This window comes from Penicillium hispanicum (assembly GCF_028827665.1).
Source record: "Penicillium hispanicum strain IBT 35686 chromosome Unknown utg000008l_segment0_segment0, whole genome shotgun sequence".
NCBI classification, from domain to species: domain Eukaryota; kingdom Fungi; phylum Ascomycota; class Eurotiomycetes; order Eurotiales; family Aspergillaceae; genus Penicillium; species Penicillium hispanicum.
This window is the reverse complement of record NW_026623200.1, coordinates 1,993,447-2,009,266: the sequence shown is the minus strand read 5'-3', so window position 1 is coordinate 2,009,266 and position 15,820 is coordinate 1,993,447. Positions and strand designations below refer to the sequence as shown.

The 15,820-nt window shown below is 51.5% G+C and overlaps 6 protein-coding genes across 6 annotated transcripts; 3 read left to right on the top strand and 3 right to left on the bottom strand.

Moving 5' to 3' along the window:
* Positions 1-584: 584 nt before the first annotated feature.
* Positions 585-2,005, bottom strand: N7459_009603 (uncharacterized protein; the record flags this gene model as incomplete). Its single annotated transcript, XM_056948771.1, has 5 exons — positions 585-766; positions 823-988; positions 1,046-1,341; positions 1,403-1,737; positions 1,785-2,005. The coding sequence occupies 5 exons, from the start codon at positions 2,003-2,005 to the stop codon at positions 585-587; spliced, it is 1,200 nt and encodes a 399-aa protein (XP_056795996.1).
* A 638-nt stretch (positions 2,006-2,643) lies between these two features.
* On the top strand, positions 2,644-5,239 carry N7459_009602 (alpha-L-rhamnosidase; the record flags this gene model as incomplete). The annotated part of the gene is made up of 2 exons (XM_056948770.1): positions 2,644-4,169; positions 4,225-5,239. The coding sequence occupies 2 exons, from the start codon at positions 2,644-2,646 to the stop codon at positions 5,237-5,239; spliced, it is 2,541 nt and encodes an 846-aa protein (XP_056795995.1).
* Positions 5,240-5,364: 125 nt separating this feature from the next.
* On the bottom strand, positions 5,365-6,980 carry N7459_009601 (uncharacterized protein; the record flags this gene model as incomplete). The annotated part of the gene is made up of 3 exons (XM_056948769.1): positions 5,365-6,348; positions 6,421-6,834; positions 6,927-6,980. The coding sequence occupies 3 exons, from the start codon at positions 6,978-6,980 to the stop codon at positions 5,365-5,367; spliced, it is 1,452 nt and encodes a 483-aa protein (XP_056795994.1).
* Positions 6,981-7,567: 587 nt separating this feature from the next.
* N7459_009600 (ADP-ribosylglycohydrolase family protein) lies at positions 7,568-9,712 on the top strand (the record flags this gene model as incomplete). The annotated part of the gene is made up of 1 exon (XM_056948768.1): positions 7,568-9,712. One exon carries the CDS (start codon positions 7,568-7,570, stop codon positions 9,710-9,712), a length of 2,145 nt encoding a protein of 714 aa, XP_056795993.1.
* Positions 9,713-10,276: 564 nt separating this feature from the next.
* gua1 (GMP synthase (glutamine-hydrolyzing)) lies at positions 10,277-13,327 on the top strand (the record flags this gene model as incomplete). Its single annotated transcript, XM_056948767.1, has 22 exons — positions 10,277-10,321; positions 10,483-10,506; positions 10,627-10,750; positions 10,816-10,848; positions 10,899-10,938; positions 11,000-11,008; positions 11,062-11,126; positions 11,180-11,304; positions 11,355-11,427; positions 11,505-11,533; positions 11,585-11,972; positions 12,030-12,061; positions 12,116-12,192; positions 12,240-12,283; positions 12,370-12,398; positions 12,453-12,467; positions 12,526-12,537; positions 12,600-12,641; positions 12,695-12,868; positions 12,920-13,072; positions 13,173-13,231; positions 13,291-13,327. 22 exons carry the CDS (start codon positions 10,277-10,279, stop codon positions 13,325-13,327), a joined length of 1,629 nt encoding a protein of 542 aa, XP_056795992.1.
* Positions 13,273-15,033, bottom strand: N7459_009598 (uncharacterized protein; the record flags this gene model as incomplete). The annotated part of the gene is made up of 3 exons (XM_056948766.1): positions 13,273-13,304; positions 14,071-14,861; positions 14,924-15,033. 3 exons carry the CDS (start codon positions 15,031-15,033, stop codon positions 13,273-13,275), a joined length of 933 nt encoding a protein of 310 aa, XP_056795991.1.
* Between the last annotated feature and the right edge of the window lie 787 nt (positions 15,034-15,820).

Below are 15,820 nucleotides of genomic sequence, written 5' to 3'. Positions count from 1 at the left end.
TTCATAATAGACAGAGCTTGATGGACTCGAAGTCCAGCCGGGGGGAACGGTGAACTGGCAATTCTCAGGGACACAACCCGAAACAAGAGCGACTTGGCCTATACTCACTGATGGCAGAACGAAGCTTTTTGCAGGGGCCTTGACAGGCGAGACCATCGCAGAGTGTATATTGGAGGTTCTGGAGTGAGGCATTATTGCAGCGGTATGCAGATTTTAGGAAACCCGCACGGCAGGAACGTCAGTGGGTGAAGGGATAGCATAAACCAGTTGCAAAGGCTTGCATCAATGCCGGTGGATTTTTGTCGGCGTCTTGAACCGTCGCATATATCCATAAAATCGTGATCGTTTTCTATAAGGACTAGATTAGGTCTTTTATTACCTTGTTATGGGTCTTCTATATATGATTCGAGTAGGGAGATATACTATATTAGATATATGCTATAGTATATTAGTGTAAGGACTAGCTTATAAACTTATTTACTAATAATATCTACAATCTAGAAAGGCCCTATATAGTAGTAATTTGGCTTTTGGTATAGTCTACCCAAGTAATATAAGGTAGCGCAGGAACTTTGCAATCTCACTCAACCCTCCCTCCCCGTGAGCCAAGGATCCTCCAAAAGCTCCTTAGCCGTCGCCCTCTTCTCCGGTTCCCAAGTAAGAGTCTTCCGAAGGAAGCGAAGAAAGCTCGAGTTATCATCTAGTTTGGTTTCAAGGGATTCGATTGTCCGGTCATGCGGAATAGGTGCCAGACCCAGCCACTCATCTATAGTAGGTTAGTAACGCATCACTACAAGTGATCTTCGTAGAAGAAAGGCATACTCCGATCATCCCAAAAGTCCGCCCGTCTCTCCGGGTTCCTGGCCAGGAACTCAGGGGGCGGTGGGCCCAGTGCAGCAATCAGCTGGGCCAGATGAGCGGCATCGTACAGATCGCCGTCTTCGTCACGCGCGGTGAAGAGTCTTTTCGATCCAAGCATGTCCCATGCCTATGAGCTCTTTAGCGGGGAACTATGGGAATCGAATCTAGTACGACAGCGACTCACTGTAAGACCAACACTCCATATATCAACCGGGTAACTCCATCCCACATAAAGCAGTGTTTCAGGCGCCCGGTACTCCAATGGCATTATATCGCCTGCGTGAGGGCCCGGTCCGATTCTCGCTTCTCCAAAGTCAGAGAGAATCATGGGTCCTTCCTTCGGTAGTGTTAACCGTGACAGATAGATAGTTCGATCGGGATAGATCTTTCGCGTAACAGGGGACGCCATCTCCTTGTCTTCCAGTCGACGCAGGAGATTGTTGTCGTAAAGGCCAAGCAGCATGTTGCCGGAGTGTACGTCTGCTAAGTATCAGCGGAGGAACTTGTAACCCAGGCCCACGATCTCCGGAAAGGACTATACCAGTATGAACAATCTCTCCGTGGGAATGCAAAAAGTCCAGTGCCTTGAGAAGCTCAATAATGGCGCCCTTGACAAATTCCTCCTCGAACCCTTCTCGACGAAAAACAAATCTCATATCACGCAAACTCATTTGGGCGGGCTCGAAGACGAGAACAGCATGCTTGCCATGCGGACCAGTCACCTCGAAAGAGCCCAGCAGCTTTCGAATGTTGTTGATTCCTCGCCCTTGGTATGATATTTCGGCCATACGGCTATTGATACGGTCATAAACAGGCAGTTCCCGATGACGGAGCGAGGTATGGACGTATACTTTAAGTGCGACATATTGGCGATCGCTGTGGAAATCAGTTATCGTTCAATCCGAACCTCTCGGAGGGCCTACCTCAGGTCTCGGGCCAGCCAAGTGGTCGACGAGGAACCGAATCCTAGCTTTGCCATAACTTGATAGCGATCTTGAAAAAGCTCGCCCAGTTGAACGGGATAAAATCGGTTGGCTTGATAATCAGGCAACTCCTCCTCTTCAACCAGCGTATCCGCATCGACAGTGGTGTAGCCACTCGTTGGCAGGGCCCGTGGCTTCTCCAGCGCGGCTCTTTGCGGCATGGTGGAGAATGATTTGAGCGAAGATGTAATGGTATCTCATAGCGAAGGCATTATGCCTCTAGGGGAACGAAACGAGGAGGCCCCGATCGCTATTGTCTTGTGTGTCCGATTGAAGCGTAGACTAGCCGAGAAGCTCCAGACTCCTGTCCTGAGGAACATTATCGAATAGCATCTGATCTGGGCAGCATGCTATCTCTATGCGCCGGCTAGGAAGTGGATGTTGTCGGACGCGTCGTGAATTGAGTTGTCTCATTTGCCAGCAAAGCCTTTAGCGCGCGTTGAGAGCTGTGCGGGAGACCCACACGGCTCAGTATCATCATTAGCTGATCGCCTGTTATAGTTATCCATGGATGTTATATCACCACCAAGCGGCCACCATTTAGATTGTCTGCCGAGCACCGCTTTGTAAAAGAGGGGCACTGTTATCACAATTTGCAGCGATCATGGCATTTGGTTTCTTTTTGTTCAGATCGACTGATCGGACAGACTTCACAATGCTGAAGCCCAGGTCAACATGAGATATGCTCTTATGCTGCACTTTTGTCAAGTCGACGCTTATCCTGTTGGACCCCCACTATTGCCCCTACGACAACTCATCCATCTCACCCAGTCCAACTCCGTTACCTTAACCACTTGACATGCGCCAGTTGTCTTCTCCAGTCTCGGTTCTGCCACCGACATTTGAGCAGCATCACAATGGCTTCGGGATCCAGTGTGCACGTCCAAGGATTTCATGGCGATTTGAGTGTTCTTGCGACCGCGTTCACCATTGGAGGCAGTCTTCCTACGAAATTCAGATTTCTGACGAGCACGGGGAGTTTCCCCAAGTCTTCAAATTCGAAGGCGCTGACAACGTCCTGGTACCCTGGCCCAGCCCCGAGGCATTAGACTCACGATCGCGTCATCTCGTGCGCGTGAGGTGTTACGGAAACTACCATCTCTCCAGTGAACAGGTGCATACCTCCGTGACCGAATGGTCCGCATGGTCTCCCTTGGAGATCGCTCTGCTGGGAACAAGTGACTGGACGGGACGCATGATCACCGTGTCGGAGCGCTGGCCCCTAAATCCAGATCGTTCTGCCCGTCCACTGTGCTTTTCCAAAAGCTTCGACTCTCCCTTGAACCGAGAGGCGATTCACAAAGCGCGACTATATATCACAAGCCACGGTGTATACACTGCACGGATCAACGGGAAAAAAGTCGGTGACCACTGCCTGAGCCCTGGTCTTCAGAGCTATCGCAAGAGGCTGCACTACCAGATTCACGATGTCCGTGAACTTCTTGTCACGTCTGGTCCGAACAAGATCGAGATAGAAGTGGCTGCGGGGTGGTTCGCTTCGGCTTGGAGTTGGGCCAATAACCGGTTCATCTACGGGGAGAAGCTGGGTGTTCTGGCGCAGCTTGAGATCTGGGGATCAGACTTGCCGGTTCCGTTCGTCGCGAGCACTGACCAAAGCTGGAGTGTCTCGACAAGTGCCGTGCTGAGCAGTGAAATATACGACGGTGAAATCTACGACCAGCGGGTCAAAACAGACCCAAGCCTGAGCAACGCCACCGCATGTTTCTCAGCCCAAGAATCGCCCATTCCGGTGACCCAGCTCATCTCTCCAGATGCCCCTCCGGTCAGGGTAGTGAATCGAATCGAGCCCGCAAATATCATAAAGTCCCCGTCCACAAATGCCGTCATTGTTGATTTCGGGCAGAACCTCGCTGGCCGAATCTGTGTTAAAAGAATCCAGAAGCCGGCCGGCTCCGCAATCACATTTCGACATGCAGAGGTCATCCAAGACGACGAAATTGTGCAACGGCCCCTGCGAACAGCAAAGGCTAGAGACATCCTAATCTGTGACGGGCACGAGACCATAGACTGGCACCCAAGCTATACTTATCATGGGTTCAGGTACGTCGAAATCACGGGCTGGAGTCTCGAAGACCATCCCTGCCCCCTCACCAGGTCGAGCATAGTCGCCGAGGTCTTGCACACTGACATGCCACGCACGGGCTGGTTTTCATGCTCCAATGGGGAAGTGAACCGGCTACATGAGAATTCTCTCTGGAGCATGAAGTCGAATTTTCTAAGTGTGCCCACGGAATGTCCTTCAAGAGATGAGCGCATGGGTTGGACCGGCGACCTCAATATGTTCGCGCCGACTGCGAATTTCTTGTACGACACGTCAGGCATGTTGAGAAACTGGTTAGATGACGAGGCAATACGACAGCATGCTCCAGTATCTGGAACACGGAGTGACACGAGGAAAGGACGGCCTTTGGGATCCGCAACAGTGGCAGTTTGGCGACTGGTTGGACCCACGGGCGCCTCAAGATGATTCTGGCCGAGGCACCACCGATGGCACATTCGTCGCTGACTGTTTTCTTGTTGCTTCGACCAGGATTGCTGCAAACGTGGCTGGGTTACTGTCTAAGCCGGCCGATTCATCTCGACTGCAAGGCTCTGCCCTGCATCTTGTTCAATCGTGGCGAAATAAATACCTCACCCCTGCTGGGCTTGTATCCCTTGATACCGCGACAGCACTCTCCCTTGCCCTGTCGTTCGATCTCCTCCCAGGCACTGGCCACAGCTGCTTGAAGAGACAGTCTGCGGCTCGTCTCTCCCGGATCGTCCGCCTCAACGACTTCAAGATCACAACTGGCTTTGTGGGCACTGCCTTCTTGTCCCATGCGCTCTCCCGGTCCGGTAGCGTTGATCTGGCCTACGCTATGCTGTTCCAGAAAGGCTGTCCGTCATATCTTTACCCCGTCACAATGGGTGCCACCACATCTTGGGAGCGCTGGGACAGCATGCTCCCCAACGGAAGCGTCAATTCTGGTTCGATGACTAGCTTTAACCATCACGCTCTCGGAAGCATATCACACTGGCTGCACACTGATGTAGCCGGTCTTGAGCCGATCGAGCCCGGCTGGAAGACGTTCAGAGTGAAACCGCGGCCCAACAAGGAGCTTACGTGGGTAGAAACGATATTTGAATCAAAGTATGGGCGGATCGAGCTCAGGTGGACACTGGAAGGAGAAAGGTTCTGCTTAAGTCTGCGAGTGCCTCCAAACTCTAGCGCCGTCATCATTATGCCCAGTGACGATGAAGGGTATGCGCGCGATCGAGGTAACGGTGAGGAGCGAAAGGTCGGATCGGGGCAATACATCTTGGAGTGTCATTGTGTGCAGAAACACTGGCCGCCAACAGCAATTCTGCCACCATGGGGAAGAGCAAAGTTCTAAGGCTCTACTAGCAAGAGGATGGAGCAAATCAAAAGAAACGTGCGACTGGTTCGGTGAAATCCAACTGTAAATCGACGATCTGCATCTGCCTCACCCTCTTGCCGGCGTCGGAACTCCGATGGACTCTAGGCCCCCGGAGCTCCTGAACTTCCCTTGTGTGTTGTGTCCATCTTGGTCTCTTCCCGGACTTGCACGGCGATTATCTCCCGCTTCTCCTTGTCGAACAGACTATCCACCTCCTCAAGACTCAATCCTCGAGTTTCCACCCAAACAAGAAGAACGAAGGCCACCATCAGGATATCAAAACAGCCATTTACCATATAGAACTTCCATCCAATTGCCTGAAGGCCAAATGGAACGGCCATGGTTACTAAAAGGCCACAGCACTTCGTGGTGAAGGTGTAGATGCCCATGCCAACACTCCGGATCTCGAACGATAGGACCTCTGGGGGGTACAGGACCGTGAGAGGAGTGATGCCCCAATTGTACGCGGCGTTGTACAAGAAAATAATGGAAATGGTGGCATATACACCAGAGTGATCGGAGGATTCCCCGTACAGGTGCGTGAGCCCTCCAAAGATGAACATGAAGGCCACCTGCATCATCAAACTGACAACGCACAGCCATTTACGGCCCAGCAAATCGGTATACCAGGCCGACACGACGGCAACAATCAGGCTCCAGGCCGTCAGGATGACGTTGATTTGAAGCTGCGTGTTTGCACTCTCGATGCCGGCACTCTCGAGCATGTCACCAAAGTAAAATGTGATGATGTTGGTACCTGGCAGCATAACGATTGCGGAGAAGGTAGCGGTAAGAAGCAGGCGCTTACGGTTGGACTTCTTGGAAAGAGCTTGCATCAGGGACAGGCTGTGTTCCTTCTCAAAAGCAATGGTGTCTGTGATCTCACGGTACTGGATGTCTACGTCTACCGGCTCATCGCGATTGACAATGCCGAGGATCTCCAAGGCTTCCTCGTGCCGGTCGTGACTGATGAGCCAGCGGGGCGACTCCGGAACACATTGCAAGACCAAGAAGCAGACCACGCTGGGTGCTGCCTGAAGAAGACTCGGAATGCGCCACGCATACGTGGAGGCGAGATTCTGGGTCTATATTGCGACGACAGTCGGGTCAGGGAGACACATTTCCGCTGACTGGGGAGTGGTGTCGATTTCACTTACCCCAAAACAGATTCCCGCCGCAATCAGAGTGCCAACTCCCCAACAAGCATAATACATTCCCAGAGCAAAGCCCCGGTATTTGACCGGAGTCGTCTCGGCCACCAGCGTCGGGGCGGCGGTCTGCGCAAGACCCATGCCTGCCCCGACTATGCACCGCCCAGCGATGAACATGGCGATATTCTGCGCAGCGCCCTGAATGACGCCGCCAATGAGGGTCAGCAGCGCCGACCAAAAGACACACTCTCTCCGGCCTCGCCAATCTGCAAGGAAACCGGCAAGGGGAGCCATGGCGGCACCGCCCACGTATGAGATTGCCGTGTTGAGAGACTTGGTCGTGGTCGTGAGAGTAAAGTAGTTGCTGTAGGATGGCATCACGTTCAGACTGCCCATAAGGGAGCTATCATAGCCAACGAGCTAAATGATGTTCAGTTGGTGCTGCTACGCATGACTGAAAGGAGATCGAAACGTACTACTGAATCCACCGCTGATATCGAGATCAGACATACTACAAGCCATTTCTTGCTTCGTGGGATGAAACGCGGGATTTTTCGAGGAGCCATGTTTGTCTCACTTGGGTATCTTTGACGGCGATCAACCGTTGAGGTTGAACGAGCAAGCCGAGCGAGTGCATATTTACTTTTGGGGACCTTTTAAAGCTTCCAGGTAGAACAGAAACTGACTCTTATCGTTCTATCATGATTGCTCTCAGAAGAAGCTACGTTATCCCCCACCCTTTTACTGAAGCGATTAGGATTTATGTCAACCATCAGACTATCATGCCATCATGCTGACAGTGGGGGTTCTCCTAGTCCTCCCCACTCTCGACTATCTTCGCTTTTGGCGGGAAGTGTCGATTTCCCCGCATTGATAGGCTTCTGGGGTTTCTTCCAAGACCGAACACCGCAAACAACGGAGCCTTGCTATTGGATATCATGAGAATAATTCTGGCTGGAAAGGCACAGAGCTGGCTCATACAGGTGGGGTTATTATACCTACATCTGATACACCATGTACGCACAGTTGTCCAACATCGAGTCGGTGAGGGTGGAACTACCCCAGATCTGCTGCTGTACTTGAACCTGACTTCCCGACACGCACTCCGTGCTGCCTGATTCATTTTTCTCAACGCTCCAACCCAGACCAAGCAATGCCGTCTCTACCGGAGGACTATCTACACCGAGTCTACGCGGGCGTTCTGGGTAAGCTGGTCGGCGTCTTTCTTGGCCGCCCCTTCGAAAACTGGACCTACCAGGAGATCCAGGACAAGCTCGGCGATATCCACTACTACGTGCACGACCAGCTGGGCCTGCCGCTGGTGGTCATCGACGACGACATCTCGGGCACCTTCGCCTTTGTCCGCGCGCTGGAAGAGCACGGCGTCCGCGCAGAACTCTCATCCAGCGAAATCGGGAAGACGTGGCTGAACCACGTTATCGAGCGTCGCGCCATCTTCTGGTGGGGTGGAAATGGTATCTCGACAGAACACACCGTGTACCTCAACCTCAAGCACGGCATTCCCGCACCTCAAAGTGGCGCCATCGAAACGAACGGTCGCACCCTAGCAGAGCAGATCGGAGCCCAGATCTTTATTGATGGCTGGGCCATGGTTGCGCCGGGGAATCCGGCTTTGGCTTCTCAACTCGCGGAAGCTGCCGCGCGAGTGAGCCATGATGGCGAGGCCGTATATGCCGCCAAATTGTGGGCAGCGATGGAAGCGGAGGCACTTTTGTCTAGCGACGCTGACCACCTCATCAAGACGGGTCTACAGTTCATTCCCGCCGAGTCGTTGATCGCGCGAATGATCGCGGACGTCCGACGCTGGGTGCAAGAAGACAGCGGCTGGAGACAAACGCGACGTCGAATCGAAGACGTTTATGGATATGAGAAGTATGCGGGTATATGTCACGTCGTCCCCAACCATGCCATCATGATCATGGCTCTGCTGTACGGTGGACACGACTTTCACCATGCCATGCACATCATCAACACCTGCGGTTGGGATACGGATTGCAATTCTGGCAACGTAGCGTGTCTGGTCGCTCTGATGCACGGGCTATCTGCCTTCCAAGGAGGTCCAGACTGGCTGGGTCCTCTCGCCGACCGTGCCATCATCTCCAGTGCTGACGGTGGTTATTCCATCAACAATGCCGCTCGCATAGCATATGATATCGCAAATCTTGGCCACCGCCTGTGTGGACAGCCGGCCATCCGGCCGCCAAAGAACGGCGCTCAGTTTCATTTCTCTCTTCCAGGGAGTGTTCAGGGCTTCCAGGCAACGAATAACCATCGTTCTCCAGCCTCGGTCCATGTCATCCAGGGCCAAGATCGTGGAATTGGTAGCCTTGGTATCCACATTAAGGGCCTGACAGACATGAGCGATCCCGCCGAGGTCATGACGACGACATTCACGCCTTTGGAGGTTCTCCAGGTCAACCGAATCTACGATCTCATGGCCTCGCCTTTGATTTACCCTGGTCAACAACTTCGGGCGGAGCTATATGCGTCCGAGAGTAATACTGCGAGCTCAGGCGTGTGTCTCAGAGTCAAGGCGTACGACGAGGATGATACTTTAACGATTGTGGATAGCAGCCCGATCTGCCTAGAACCCGGACAGCAGAAAACCCTCGAGTGGGAGATACCCGGCAGTCTTCAAAACTGGCCGATCCAGCAGATTGGCATCGCAATCAGCGCCGCACAAGGCCCAGGCCCTTCTGCTCTTGATGGTGCCGTGTTCCTCCAAAGTCTGAGATGGGACGGTGTGCCTCGGATGACCTTGAAACGACCGGCAAAGACATCTCAGAAGTCCCAGAGTTTCTGGAGCCGTGCCTGGGTCAGTTCCGTCGATAATGTGCACACACACATGGGACCGGCGTTTCTCCTTGCGCAGGATCGAGGCGAGGGCCTTTTAAGCCAAGGAGCCAGGGACTGGGTTGATTACGATGCGGTGGTATCGAACTTCACCATCAACGTCGGCGGGCCGATGGGCGTCGCTGCCCGAGTCCAGGGTCTCAATCGCTATTACGCGCTCATGCTCACTGGTGGCAAGCGAATTGCCTTGGTCAAGGCCCGAGACGAGAAGAGGATCGAGCTAGCTAGCGCGCCTTTCCAGTGGGAGTATGATGCAAAGTATCAGCTCCGGCTGACCGTACACGGTGACAAAATCAAAGGGCAAGTCGGAGGGATGGACTTGGTGGCGCTGGACAAAGATTATGGAGGAGGTGCAGTTGGTTTGGTTGTCACGGATGGCTCACTGTCTGCTGAAAGCATCACCATTACTCCAGCAGAAGGGTAGGTAAAATGTAAATGTTTCCACGATGGATCAAATTCACCTGCACTATATTGCTGCATCTTGTGCTAATTCTATACCCACGGTGGGGGCACCCGACTAAGACGGTCGAATAGGATAGTCGAATGGGCATAGTTAACGCTGTATGCGGGGGCCTATGTACTGTAGGTATGTAGAGAATTTCAAGCCGTAGTCCCGCCAATCAGTGGCGCGTAAGGTGTTCTGGGCCTACATTCTCGGTCGTAAGGTTGGTTATACATGGCCTTGGAACAGTGATATGCGATTCTCAAAAGCTGTTGTGTAGTCATCAATCATCCCTAGAACTTGTAGGTACTCTAATGGTAATCTATGGGTTTGAAAACGCGCTAAATTCACATTATTCTGCCCGTCAATACCAGTTGCCCCGCACTAGACATGAGTCACAGATAGAGCAGTTCCGAAGGCGGTGACCTGTTTAGGAGGCGGCCGTGGAGGCGGTCGGCAGAAATATATTTTTTTTCGCTGCAATACCTTCAATTCGGATTCTGCGAACCCCGCCAATCCTCTCGATACGCTGAAGCCACGATCACAATGGCTCCCAACCTCGAGGCTGAAGCGCCTCACAACAACTTCGATGTACGTACAATCAGTATCCTGCGGAGGGCTGGAATGACGAGCCTGGAAACTCAATTGTCCTCGCTCTGCGACTTGCGATCGATCCACTCGAGATGGGACGGCAGGCGCAGTCGATTTATGAACACAAAAGGAATGTATTGGCTGACAATTGGCTTCTCTAGACTATTCTCGTTCTCGATTTTGGCGTACGTGAATTCCAAGCGTCCCCCTTTCCCTCTTTCGGCGCGCTTCAGACAGCGGAGCTTCGTTACTGCTTCCTGGCTCCCGATACCTCTTTAAATAGCAAGTGCTGACTCCCGTTGAAGTCTCAAACCAGCCATCTGATCCTGCGTCGGCTTCGGGCTCTCGGCGTCTTCGCTGAGCTGCTTCCGTGCACCACCAAGATTGCTGATCTGACATGGAAGCCCAAAGGAATTGTGTTCTCTGGAGGTATGAAATGGCTTAATGCAGTCTGTTGATGCATGGTTTGTGCCGAGATCTGACTGAGCTACTAGGCCCTTCTTCTGTCTACGACGAGGGCTCGCCCCGTAAGGTTTTCGTCTCCCGAACGTCTTGTTGTCGATACTCATATATTTAGACGTTGACCCCGCTGTTTTTGAGCTTAACGTACCTATTCTGTGAGTGTGCTTTCTGCCTATGTATTCATTTTTTGAGAGTACACTAACACGGGCTATATAGGGGTATTTGGTACGACTTGCTTCCATATCAACACCGTTATGATACTGATACTGTTCACACAGCTACGGTTGCCAAGAGATCGCATGGCGGATCGACTCAACGAATGTTGCCCGTGGAGAGGCCCGAGGTTTGCAACCTTTGAAACACTATCTGAGGTTCTTTCTGACCCTTTGCTCATAGAGTATGGCCACGCCGACGTCAAAATCGCCAAGGTTAATGGTCATGTCGACCGGCTCTTCGCTGGTCTAGGAGATGCCATTTCTGTGTTCATGTCCCACTTCGACAAGCTAGTTAGCCTGCCTACGGTGAGTGAAATGAGTCCGTTTTTCCTGGGCACTGTTATTGACTCTCATAGGATTTTGTGATCATTGCTGCCACCAAGAACTCAGAGTACGCCGGTATCGCCCATAAGGAGAAGCCCATCTTTGGTTCGTCTACCCCCAGGCTGCCTTTGTGAAATTACTTTTGTGGCCCAGCAGGCAAAATGCTAACACAAGGTGAATAGGCGTCCAGTTCCACCCTGAGCTCGAACACGTTTGTCACCCCAAGCATTACACGGGAGTTTCCTCTGACGTTCCGATCTAGACACCCCGCGGAAGCGAGATCCTCCGCAACTTCAGTGTTGATATCTGCGGAGCTCAACCCAACTGGAAAATGGGCGACTTCGTCCAGCTCGAGATCACTCGTATCCGGGATCTTGTCGGTGACCGAGCACTCGTCCTTGGGGCTGTCAGCGGTGGTGTGGACAGCACTGTAGGAGCGGCCCTAATGCGTGAAGCCATCGGAGACCGCTTCAAAGCCATCCTCATCGACACTGGATGTATGCGTCTCAATGAGTGCGAGCAGGTCAAGGAAACACTCGGAAAGCACCTTGGCATTAATCTCACAGTTGTCGAGGCCGGCGAGCTCTTCTTGGGTCGTCTCGCGGGTGTTTCTGATCCTGAAAAAAAGCGGAAGATCATTGGGTCGACTTGTGCGTACTTCAATCTGTCTGGGATGGGTTAGCGACAAGGTACTGACGACATCCAAGTCATCGATCTCTTCGAGAAAGAGGCTATTAGAGTACGCTCGACCTTCCCCTGGTAATCTATCTGGCTGGCTAACAGGACTCGCAAGATCGAGAAAGAAGCAGAGAACACCCCCAACACCGGGAAGGTGGAATGGTTCTTGCAGGGAACACTGTACCCTGACGTGTAAGTCGGTTTAAGCCAAACGCCGAGTCCAAACTAATGCATTTTAGTATCGAGTCATTGAGCTTCCGAGGGCCTTCGGCTACTATCAAGAGTAAGCGAGTCAACAAGTCTCGGGAGCAGCAGACTGCTTCACGAAGTTGTGCAAAAGAAGCAGAGAAAAGCTGACATGAGAGATAGCTCACCACAACGTAGGCGGTCTGCCTGAGGTAAGCAATATCACCCTCCCCAACGCACAAGTATCTTAACTAATCGGTATGTAGCGGATGATGAACGGCGTAAGTCGAATAGTCTGGAATTGTTTTATTTACTTACTGACGAACATGGCTCGTTTAGCAAGGCTTGCGTGTAAGTATACCTAGCATCTCTTCATCAGCGTACAGAAGGCTAACGGAATTCTTCTATTATAGCTTATTGAGCCGCTTAGACTTCTGTTCAAAGATGAAGTGAGGGTAGGTTACACCTGATCGTATGAGTCTATCTTCGATGATACTAAATAGTACAGGCAATTGGTCGACAACTCGGCATCCACGAGTCGCTAGTAAACCGTCACCCCTTCCCGGGCCCTGGCATTGCCATTCGTATCCTCGGCGACGTTACCAAGGAGCGAGTGGAGATTGCCCGCAAGGCAGACCACATCTTTATCACCATGATTAAGGAGGCCGGCCTTTACGACCAGGTGAGTCGGGTCACACAGACGGAGACGGGCGCCAGCTAATTCCTCTCACAGATATCTCAGGCCTTCGCTGGTCTTGATACTAACCGCAGTGTTGGTGTTTTTGGTGATCAGCGTGTTTGGGGCTACATCATCATCCTCCGTGCTGTTCGTACCAAAGATTTCATGAGCGCAGAGGTGTTTAACTTCGATAACTCCTTCCTCATGGTGAGTCAAGTCTTGGTTTTGGTTGTACTTCGGGTTCTCCCCCCTTCCCACAAGGGCCTAGTATCATTCTTTCCTACACTTACTCACATGTCTACCCTAGGACGTTTCGCGCACTATTTGCAATCAGGTAGATGGCGTGTCCCGTGTTGTCTATGATTTGTAAGTAAAAGTTTTCGCCTCTATTGGTCTCGAGCTTTAAGCTAACATCGTCCTTCCAGGACCTCGAAACCGCCTGGCACTATTGAGCTAGAGTAGGCGGCAATGTAGAGGCAATGCAGATTGAAGATAGATCATTATACGTTTCTCTGTCTCAATTTTTCCATATATCGAGTACTCGAAGTTGTCGAATAATTCACGTATATCCTCGGCTGAAGATGAGTGCAGATGCAGATCACTCTTGGCCATGGTTATGGATGGTGTCCTTTAAGCAATTCTAAGGAGCATGCTCTCTCAATGTACAGCCACTTTACACCTGTTTGTAGTATATAACTCTCCAGGGCAGAGCGGCAAAGAAAATAAGTAGATTGTCTTTAAGACATGCCTGAGCACGCGCCTTACCACTGAGCCAAAAGACCACTCTATTCATCCTAGAGAGGATTGATAGTCCAGCCCGATACAAGTAGCGCGTATAGTCCGTAACGTTGGTATCATAATGAACGATTGCTTCAGTTCCACATATGCACTCCTCTCCTCCGTCAAAGACAGGTATATCATACGACATTTGGTGCAATGCCTACTATTCACGCCTATGAGATCTGGATCGCCCTTTTATCCTTTCGCCAGGCGTTCTCATTGAGGCAGATCTCTCATGCCTGCAAAACAGCTCGTCTACTGGGGACGGACGAAAGAGCGTGGAAAACGAAGGGTTTGATTCAAAAATTAGTACCTAGGTAGTAGGATATATAATACGTCTAGCACCTTGCGGTTTACACCCGGACAGGAAATTTGGTTCCATGCAAGTCGACAGTGCTTTGGCAAAATCGAGCATATCCTCGTACCAGCACCTAAAGCCAGATCAGTCAACGGAATTGGGTTAGAATGGGCTGCGTATCTTCCACTCACCGGGTCTTCCATTCCGCTGCCTTTCAAATCGAGCCTGGGGCGAATAATCTGGTCAAAGTCACATATAGTGAAAGGGGAGTTCCACTGAGTATCACTAGTATAAGTCGATGGATTGAACCACATAACGGCTGAGGTGGCTTGCGTGAATGTCGAATTATAGCCATAGTGGTTGTACAGGTTGAGTGCAGATTTGAGGGCTCCCTCCATAGGCACGCCAGTGATGTCCTCGAAGTCGTCGACGCCAGGAGCGGTGCCATAGGAAGCAACGTCAGTGTAAGCCTCCTCGGTATCCATGTAAATAAAGAAAGCCCTTCCATCCACGCAGAATTGATGGAACTCGGAACCAGTAAGATTCAGATCACAGGCCTGCTTAGAAATGGTCCGATCCTGATCTGCCAAGGTTCCTGTCGCTGTTGCAACGACGACATCGTACATACTCCACACATAGGCCGCTATCGCACCAAGGAACATAGCCTCCGCACGATCTTTCGCTTTGGTGTAAAATTCGTCAGGAAATGGGGCTGCAAACTTCCCATTATCGAAGAGATCGATGGCATTCATTTGTTGCGAGTTGTAAGGATATTCCTTCGTATTTTGCGGAATGTGCTGCAGAGGAATAGCCGCTAAATCATCGATCTGACTCATAACATGGTCCGCTGCCTTGGCCAGCTTCGATTGGAGTTGATCCTTGAGATGGTCGACGTCCTCAATGTTCTGTATGGCGACACTTTGGCTATGTTAGTTGGGGGGCCAACCAAAAACTGTCGTCACTGGATCATGCAGGCTTACTCTAACTCCTCGTCAATTTCAAGAGAATCGCCCGAGGTGAAGATTTCGGCGAGACCGGAGCCTTCAGGCGCCCAGTTATCTAAAATCGTTCCCAGAACAGCAAAGACCATATCGAACACTTCATCTTGGTTGATTTGACCCCGGATGTCCTTCAAATTGGCCTAAATTCCATTGTGAGACAATGGGCTTATGGGGATGAATGCAGCCAGAGTACTGACATCTTGGTTTGCATTAGGATCCAACGTGTCAACCAGCTTCGGAATCTGAGCACTGGCGCCGGTAAGTGCAGGTGAAAGAGCTTTTGTGTCAATTTTACCGACATAATCGGCAAAGTTTTCGAAACAGGCCCGCAACCAGATGTACTGCCAGGTCATCGGGAGCGCCACTCCTGGCTCTGAGCAGTCATCAAAGGTAATGCCCTCCGGGGGTTTACAATTGCCTCTATCATGAACCGGGAGTCATTAGGATCTCGCTTGCACAGTTGGAGTTTAGCCGACTTACACCCCACACTCTTCGTCCATAGAAATCTTATCGGGCGTGTTCTTAAATATCTGCTCGGCGAGCCATAAAGGTACCGATGTGTTGTAATCATTCTCCATCAGTCTGTTTACCACGGTCAGTAGAAGTGCTTCGAGATTTGCGACATACATACAGTGTTGCAAAGGTGCGTTGCATGCTCGTTGTGTTCCACAATTCGCGCAGATTGTCGGTACCTTGTCCGTCCGAACTTGAATTCAAAATTTGAGGACATACTTCATCAGCTGCTATTCTCTCAGGATACTTAGAAGTAGTAGAAGAAGCGGATGTCGTTGTGGTGGAGGCATGGGTTGTCGTTGTAATGTGGTGGTGACTGATTTTGCATGCCGATGCCGGTGCTTTGTGTAGGTTCGCGAGAAC